At 63.4% G+C, this 8982-nt stretch overlaps 1 protein-coding gene across 1 annotated transcript in view; it reads left to right on the top strand.

Annotated features, from left to right (window-relative positions):
• Positions 1-8276: 8276 nt before the first annotated feature.
• GRASP (GRP1 (general receptor for phosphoinositides 1)-associated scaffold protein) overlaps positions 8277-8982 on the top strand; it is a 7819-nt gene continuing 7113 nt past the window's right edge. The window contains exon 1 of the mRNA XM_012732310.1: positions 8277-8298. Within this exon, the coding sequence (XP_012587764.1) occupies positions 8277-8298 (22 nt within the window). The remainder of the gene's footprint in view (positions 8299-8982) is intronic.

The raw sequence follows: 8982 nt of genomic DNA, 5'->3' as shown, positions 1-8982 counted from the left end.
GCGGCCAGGGCTCGGCCCGGAGTCTCCGGGGACCAGCCCGCCCGCAGACGCGTGGGACCGCCAGGGCCGCCGTCTGCGCCCTCTGTCCAGCCGTGTGTGCATGTGCCGAGGTGCGTCCCTGTTGTGCCTGGTCCGTGCCACGCCCTTACGTGTGTGTGTGAGTCTGTGGGCGCGCTCTTACCTGCTTGAGCTTTCTGTGCATGTGCAGGTCGGGGTGTGGTCGTCGTGCGTCTGCGCGCTGGTGCCCTGTCAGTAGTAGGGCGCCCGGCGCCCGCCCGAGGCCCCATCCACCCAGGCCGCGGTGGGCGCCCTTCCCGGGGCTGCTCTGCCCGGCTTGGAGCCGGCACTGCCCCCTTGTCCCCGGCAGGCAAGGTGTTGGGTCCAGGTGCCAGGGAGGAGTGGAAGGGCAGGGAAGGAATCTCGGGGCGCCCAGGTGTCGGGGCGGCAGCGCCGAGGAAGGGCCCAGCAATGTGAGGCCCAGACCTTGGGGCTCACGTGGAATGTCACATCTGTCTTTCGTGTCCCAGATTCTCGAAACAGCCGTGTGTATTCGTGGTGGTGGTGGGTTCAGGGTGGGGGAGGGGGAGGGCAGGAGGGGAGGCGGGGGAGGGGCCGTCTGCATGGGTCTGTTCCGGGACCACCTGGTCCTGGCCCCGGGGGAGGGAAGGTGAGAGGCTCCGTCCACCTCAGAGCCCATCCTGGGCGCCGCGCCCCATCTAACCGGAACTAGTATTTAATGAGCGTAGAAGCGCGGTGTGCGGGTGGTTCGGTCAGCGTATCTTAGGGATACAGTAACTTTGAAGCCATAACTTTTAACTGGAGTGGTTTGATTTTATTTTATTTTATTTTTTTAATTTTATTGGGAGGGTCTGGATTTTAACTTTTTTTAATATTGTTTTTATAAAAGGAAACCCATCTCTATGTGATGATTACCTCTCAATCTGTTTGTTTTTAAAGAAATCACTACAAAAACAACCACAAAAAATTCTCCAAATGCACATAGCTCGATCACACTGGAAACGTTTGCACCTGAGCCTGTCCCCGTGAGTCCTCTCACCCTGGGGTCCTCTCTCGCCTTCTTCCCCCCTCGCCACTCGGAGTGCTTTTTGCCGGGGACTTAGCCTCTGCTCTGGCCGGTGCCTGTGGGGTGCCAGGCGCGGGAACACCGCTGTGAGCAAGCCGGGCCTGGGCCCTGTCCGGGAGCACTCGGGAGCGGAATCCAGGGTGTGGCTGCCCGTCTTTTGAGACCAGAAGCTTGTGTAGTGACCCTGAGAGCCTCTGAGCCTGGAGTGATTGTTGTCCTGTGAGACCACCGCGCAGCCAGGCCGCCCCGGGAGGCACAGAGAGTGCCGTCCGCGCCCGCTGCCAGCCCAGCAGCTCTGCCAAAGCGTGCGGAGGGCGGCGCCCTCTCCGGCGTACCTTGGTCTCCCCAGTGCGCCTGTTCTTCCTATTTATTTTCCTGCTGTGTTACTTTCCTTGCATTAGAGGAGATCTCCCCCAAACCTGGGGGGATTTACTGGCCACTCACTCCCCTTGACTACCACTTGTGTCGTTAGGGGGCCGTTCCTGCCCCATCCTGCTGGCCGCCCTGTGGCAGAGTCTGGGGGTGGGGGCGATGACGGGACTTGGGCTCCCGCCCCCGCGCCACGCGCCCGGCTCTGCCCCCACGGCCCCACTGGCCCCGTGGCCCTCAGCTGCGGCCCAGCTCCACCGCTGGGGAAGACTGAGCAGCGTTTGGGAAGCCTCCGCCCACCCCCCACCACTCTCGGTACCCCAGTTAGCAGCGAGGGAGTTGGGGAGAAACCGAAGCCGTGGTCGTTGGCCCCCTGGCTGGCCCTGGTCCATGGGGCGACCTGCGCCCCTGAACTCGCCCGCCAAGCCCGTTCTTCTGTGGCCCCCGAACGGCATTCTCGGTACTTCTGTTTGTTTTTGTACATTTTATTAGAAAGGACTGTAAAATAGCCACTTAGACACTTTACCTCTTCAGTATGCAAATGTAAATATATGTAATATAGGAAATCTTTTGTTTTAATATAAGAATGAGCCTGTCCAATTTCTGCTGTACATTATTAAAGTTTTATTCACAGAACTTTTGTGGCACCCTCTGCTTCATGCTGGGGCGGGGGGCGCTCCCCATCGCTCCGAGTGGGTGTGACTCGTCCCCACTCCACAGGTCACATTGAGGAGCGGAGCCTGTCTGGGGCGTCCTCAGCGGTGGGGAGGCGGCGGGCGGAGCGCGTTGGGGGCTTGCCTTTGCTTTCCATGGTTTTCTTTGCAAGAAAGAGACCACTTAGTAATTAGTTATTTCGAGCCCAGTCATTGGTAGAATTTAAACCAGTGAGAATAGAGGTTTGGCCTGGCCACCTACACCAGCTCGTTTACCCTGACAGCATTCTTTGCTCCACAGAAGCCAGTTCTGGGCCTGCTTGTCACAAACCACCTAGTCTCTCAGGCTGCTGAACCCCATGGGCTTCCTCTTCCTCAGTGAGCTGCAGGGTAAGAGGTGACCGGTGGTCACGCTCATAATTCCGTGTGCAGGTGAGTGGTTTTCTGTTGATAGGCGGAGGGAGCCCGAGGTGGGGAGTGCTGAGTCGAAAGGTCCCAGGTCAGACGGGTCCCTGCTGGCCGTCTAGGTCACCGCCTGCCGGCTCAGGCCTCCCGAGCAGCACCCTCCCGGGGGTCGGTCTCATGAGAGACAGTGGCCCGACTTCCAGCTGCAGGCTCCAGGGTGAGGCTGTGGGGCCCCAGGGCGCTTGTCCGGGTGGCCAGATTTCGGCAAAGCCCTGCGCTTGCTCAGGCAGAATAACAAATACCTTGAAAACTGACTGTGTGCCAAGCACCAAAACTCGCTTTATGTGTGTTAATTGCTCTAATGCTCGAAACAGCGTCCGAGGTGGGCAGCCCCGTCCATTAGGAAACAGGATCAGGAGGACAGCAGCCCCGAGCGCAGAGCAGCCCAGGTGTTCACCGGTGCACCCCCCGACATTCCCCTCACCCCCCAGCCTCTCCACTGGCTGCCCGCTGGGGCCAGGCTGGGGCCTGGGGCAGCAGAGCGCGCCACACCCCTCCGGCCACCAGTGCCACATGGACTAGACTGCGCCCTGCACAGGGTCCCACCTGCAGCCCCCCCCTGAGAACCCCAGCTCGCCCCTGAGGACCCCAGCGCACGTCGGGCTGAGTGCAGACCGCCGCCTTCGCCCCCGCCCTGCGCGGAAAGCTGGTACTTGGAGCTGAAGTCCGGAGCCTTCCCGTGGCTGCCCGGCCCCGTTTCATCACAGAACATGTCCACAGCTCCCTCCGCCGAGTTTGCATTGCTTCCTCATCTGCAGCTGTTCAGCCTGAGAAAATTCACTTCTTGCCTCTCACTTGGCCCCGATAACCCCGGTCCGCTATTCCTGCCACTGTTCCGTGCCCTGGCCTCAGTTCTGTTATGGACAGAGCTAACAGCAGACAGCGAGCGGCCTCTCTGAGCTTCCCGTCTGTGAGAGAACAGGTAAGGATGGAGTGGTTTGTAGTGACTCTCACCCAGCTGAGAGCCACCCTGAGACTGAGCGGCGACGGCTGCAGATCCGACATCCGCTAGGCTGGGTCGCAGGTACAGCGCTATGATTTTGAAAGCAGGAAGACAACGAGCCTGGTGCCTCTTCCCGTGCCTCTGACAGCGGGACAGTGATCGGCGTCTGGGCCCGCGACAGTGGCCAGCCTTGGATGGCGCAGCACGTGGGCCTTGGACGTGTGCATCTTCAGTTTCTGCCCTCCCAGGTTGTGTCTTCTGGACTGCACCGTCTGAAACAAAGTTAGGAGCAGAGTAGAGAGTTCAGGAGACACTCAGCGTGGGAGGAGAGGCGCAGCGTAAAAGGCAGAGGACCCAGCTTTGGATGGAGCCGGGAAGGGGGGGCGGTTGTCTAGAGAAACAGACACAAGAGGATGCGATGGGGGGTGGGGGGGGATTTCAAGACGCTGACCCAACAGTGGAGGCTGGCAAATCTGCAGACGGCAGGCCAGGCCACAGGCCAGAGCGCCAGGAGAGAATTTATACTGCCGCCTCGACTCCAAAGGTGGCCTGGAAGCAGAAGTCCTTCAGGGGTCATCGTCCCTGTAGGAGCTTCACCTGCTGGGTGGGGCCCCTGCACTCCCGGGGAGTCTGCCCCCAAGTCTGCAGGTGTGCGTCTGTTCACATCTCCACCTGCACAGCAGCACCGGGTGTTCGGCCAAATTGGCGCCAGACCCTGAGCTGTTGGGGGTCCTAGAGTCAGAACAGGAAGGGACCTAAACAATACACACAACATCTGGGGGGCCCCCCGGGGGCGCTTCTGGGCCAGGAGATGGGGTGGGAGGATTGACGCAACAAGGGGGCAGCTGGGACACACCCGCAGGAGCCTGTGCCGACCTGAGTGGAGAGCGGCGGGCAGAACGGTGACTAGCCGGGCTCCCGCCTTCACCACGGGGTTTGAGCAGAGAACGGGGGCCTTTGGGAGGCCCACTGAGCCACACTTGCCCTGGCATTCAGGTGAGCTGCACTGCTGTTCTCCGGGGGCCTTCTCCCCGGTGCAGTCGGCCCACAATGCCCTGGGAGCACGGGTCGGACAGCAGGGTGGACGGTCAAAAGCAGCGGCACCTGCCTTGGAGAAGGCACTGGCCTGTTGTCCTGCAGGAGGGGGGTCCTGGTTCTGCCTGGTGGCGCAGTGGGGTAGGACGCAGCACTGCAAGCTGGCTGCAGCCACTTCAGTGCAAGTTCGATCCCCGCCCCGGAGGTGACCCACACGCCAGCAGACCTCTCCTGACCCCCCAGCTGCTCCCCTCAGCAGTGTACTTCCTGGATCTGCCTGTTCTGCTCCCTACTCTGTCTCTGTTGCCTCCTCTCACCGCCCCTGCACCTCTGGCCTGTACCCCAGTTCTTTATGCATATAATAAATAAAATCTTCCAAAAAAAAAAAAAAGGAACACAGACGTTCAGTATGGCCGGGACAGGGGAGCCGGGGAGCAGCCCCCGGCCCTCAGAGCACACAGGCCGCCAGGCCAGCACGCCCTGCGCCAGCCACCGCGGTCTGCTGATCGAGCAGGGGTTTCCTTTGCAAGCTTCCTCGTGGCGTGTGGGGTAGCTCACAAGGCAGGCCTGGCTTTGGGACAGGCCGTGGCGGGGCTTTGAACTGGGGAGTGGTGGGGTCCTGGGTGCTAGGGCCGGTTACAGCGAGATGAGATGGACACAGGAGCAGCCGTGCTGCAGGGGAGGGGCGGGCGGGGACAGTGGGCATTGCAGGCCCGGCCACATGGTGGAGGCTGGCCTTCTTAATTCCTAACGGCAGTGGGGGGCGGGTGCCCCGGGAGCCAGCAGTCTCCTCATGCAGGATGTGGGGGCCTCTGGGTCCGGGCCTGCCTGGAGATTGGGGCACTGTGTCTCAGGGGAGTCTCTGGCTTGGGCAGGTTAGACTGGGGGGGGGCTGGGGGGGGCTCTATCCGCCTTACCGGAGCCACATTGTCCCCTAGGAGAGGGAACCGGGGCCATCTCCAGGGCAGCTGTGTTTGCCAAGAGGGAGGAGATGGGGCACTAAACCCTGGCGTGTCCCTCTCCTAGGGGACAATGGGGCTCCGGTAAGGCGGCTAGAGCCACCCCTCCCCCGCCAGTCTAACCTGCCCAAGCCAGAGACTCCCCTGAGGCACAGTGCCCCAATCTCCAGGCAGGCCCGGACCCAGAGGCCCCCACATCCTCGCAGGGGAGACTGATGGCCCCTCCCAGCTCCCAGGCCTCCTAGAACCAAGCTTTCGCCTTAGCTACAGCTGCCGGGTCCCCAGGCCCGAGCTGCCCACACCAACACTGCACTCGTGGGCATTCTCGGACACGGAGCTTGAAGAGAAACAGCCACTCCCTGCCCAGGCAGCTGCCCGCCGGCTGTCCCCGAGAGGCAGAGCCGTGCGACTGGGGGCCCGGCCCCTCATTCCTGGCGGACCCCAGTGCCACCTGAGACCCCGCCCTCCCAGTCCCGGCCCCCAGCTCAGCCGCTCTGCCATACCGGACACCGACCAACAGCGCCCGTCCAGCTGGAGTCCGGGGCTGCAGCAGGTCTGGGTGCAGGCCTGGCTCTCCCACATCCTCCCCGGGGCTGTGACGGTTTGGCGTCTGGGCTTGTCCAAACGGGTCCTACCTCGGCCTCAGCGGCTGGCGAAGCCCCACCAGCTGCACCCCCTCACAGCCCACCCAGAGGGAGGGGTGGGGACTGAAGGAAGGAAAACTGAGGGACTGCTCAGGAGCGAGGGGGAACAGTACAGATGTCAGGGGAGCTGGAGTGGGGGTGTGGAGGAGGGAGGAGGATGGGGGGACGCCGAGCACAGGGCTGCAGGAAGCATGCCCCCCCACCTCTCAGGAGAGGAAAGGCTGGGGCCTGGGAGGACCTGCGCAGGTTGGAAGGAGAAGACCTTGAGGGGCCTCAGAGGCTGTCGGGGGTCACTGGTCGGGGTCCCCGAGGAGCCCACCAGCTGCTGGTCTCTCCCTCGGAAGTTCACCTGCAGCAGATTGAGCCAATAAAGACAAAAACTCCCTAACTGCGACAGGTGTGAGAGCCCAGAGCCCCGCCACCACCTGGCGCCCGGGCTCCGCACGCACGCCCCCCTCTGGCAGGGGGTCCCCGGGGAGCCCGACGCCCTTCAGGGCCCCAGGACGGTCGACCCGGCGACTCGCGGCCACCAGAGGGCGCCGCCGCCCGCTGGTGAGCACCCGGCGCCCTGGAGAAGGAGCGGGCAGGGACCCGAGCTCGCGAGGGGAAGGGGGCGCCACCAGCTGCCGGAGCGGATGCCCGAGGCCGGGCTCTGGCGGGTTCCCGTGCCCTCCTGCCACCCGCCTCCCTGGCCTGTTTGCCGCCCCAGTTGAGCGAGGATGTGGCCACGTGATATCCTTCCCGGACCAAGGCCCTTTCCGGCGTGGAATTCCAGGATTTGAGCAACTCTCGCGGAGCGTCTGACAGCTCTGGCCTCTCCCGGGCCCACCCTGGCTCGGCTCTGCGCTGGCGGCAGGAGACACGCGTGTGACCTGCAAGTCCCTGGGCTCCCTCTCCTGGGGGCCGGCAGCCAGAGCGGCCCGGATACTGGGGGGAGCCGCTCAGCCTGAGGGGGGCGTGTCCCCGGGAGCCGTCAGACGCGGCTGCCACAGGGCCGGGCGGGAGGTGGTCCTGCCCGACGTCACACACATACTCCCCTGCGGCCCCTTCAGACTCCAGCATGGGAGGAGAACAGAAGCCATTGCCTCCCCTGCCTTTCGCGCCTCCCGCCCCCGCCCCCACCACAGATGCTGTCTGTCGAGCTCACAGCACACGGTCCAGGGGTCCATCTGTGCTAATGCCTCACAATAGCGTCCCATGTTTCCCCAGCGACACCCCCCGGGCCCCGCAGCTGATGGCTCTTGGCGGTGCCAGGGGGGGAGAAGAGGAAGGAGAGGCAGGCACCAAGGGGGCCAGCTTTCGGCTCCCCAAAAGCCCCCACTCCACCCCCAGCCCCCAACCCAATAAGCAGTCTGCCATCTGGACTTGTGTAATCACTGAGGGGGGGAAGCACCCTCCCACCCACTGCTGCTGTAGGGGCTGGGGCCCAGGAGGCGGGGAACGAGAGAAGCCAGGAGCTGGGCCGGTGGACTGAGGTGGCCCCGAGACGGCCGCCCCTGGCCGCCCCAGGAAATGCGTTGGCGGTGGCGTGCCTGCTGCTCCTCAAAACATGCCTGTCCCCCTGCACAAGTGCACACGCCAGCCCCCACCAGTCACCCCAGTTTCTAGCCAGTACCTGGCACGGTGGGGCTTAAAGAACCGAGGTCAACGGGGCCAGACGGCAGCCTCCGGAACCAGGCTGCCAGGGTGACATTGGGCTCAGCGGCGGAGTGGCCTTGGGCAGGTTCCTTGGCCTCTCTGGGCCTGGGTTTCCTCGTCCGTGTGGGGTGACGACGGCTCCGATCTCACAGGGTCACGAGGATCGAGTGAATTCTCACATGACTGTAAGAGCACATACGGAATGATGTGCGTGGCATGTGGTGAGCTCAGAAAACATCGGCCGGAAAGGCACGGGCAGCTTTGGGGGTCGCTCGGGGTGCCCACAGACACACAGCCACCCCGCCTGTGTGCCGTGACCGAGGCGGAGCCACGCCTGGGCGGCTGTGCCGTGGTGGTGGCCGCCGCTCAGACGCCGCCTGGCCTTCCACTTCCTCCTCTCACTTCTGATTTGGGTACCACTGACGACAGGCCTCGGCTGGGAGGGCCGGGGCTCCCACAGCCTGGCAGCCGCAGCGTCACGTGGGCATGGGGGTGCGGGAAGGCCCAGGTACGCCCACCCCTCCTGAGTCAGTTCCACCCAAGGCTGGTGGCTGGGGAAAGGGGTATCTGACCTCGGGCTCCAGGAGCTGAGGAAAGATTTGCCTAGAAGGGGCCACTCCTGACCTTCTAAAGGGAACGTCAGACTCAGGCTCCAGCGTTTAGGGTTTCTACCTCTGTCTCTTCCCTTTGCCCTTAACACAGGAAGGGCAGGTAACAGCCTCCGTCACTCCCAGGGCTTCTGCACAGTCAGTCCGGGGGTATCGCCTCCCCCTTCAAGGACCTCACCCCACTCCCTGCGCGTGGCTACTGGCTCTCCTTTGCCAAAAATCTCCAGCACCCCCTGCGGCGTTTCCTAGAATCTTTCCCTGGATCTCCAAACCTCTTCACCATGACCCTTTATTGTACCCCCCACCCCACCCCCGTCACCAGACCCCCCCATAACTCTCCAAAACCACCCATCCCCGAATGGGTGCACCAGCCCCTTCATAGACCTCCCCCTCCCCACTCACCCCCCAGAAAGCCACCCTGATCTCGGAGAGCCCTGGCCAGCCCCAGAAGGCTGTCTCCCCTTCCCTCCCCTCCCACCGCTAGGTTTTTCCGCTTCTAGCGCTCGCTCCCAGAGTCCCCAACCCGGCCCGCAGCGGCCTCTGCTGGCCGGCCCCTAGGGAGGCGGGGCCTGCCGCTCGGGGGC

Source organism: Condylura cristata, unplaced genomic scaffold (genome assembly GCF_000260355.1).
Source record: "Condylura cristata isolate star-nosed mole 26May11 unplaced genomic scaffold, ConCri1.0 scaffold00034, whole genome shotgun sequence".
NCBI lineage: Eukaryota > Metazoa > Chordata > Mammalia > Eulipotyphla > Talpidae > Condylura > Condylura cristata.
This window is presented reverse-complemented; position numbering and strand designations above follow the sequence as displayed.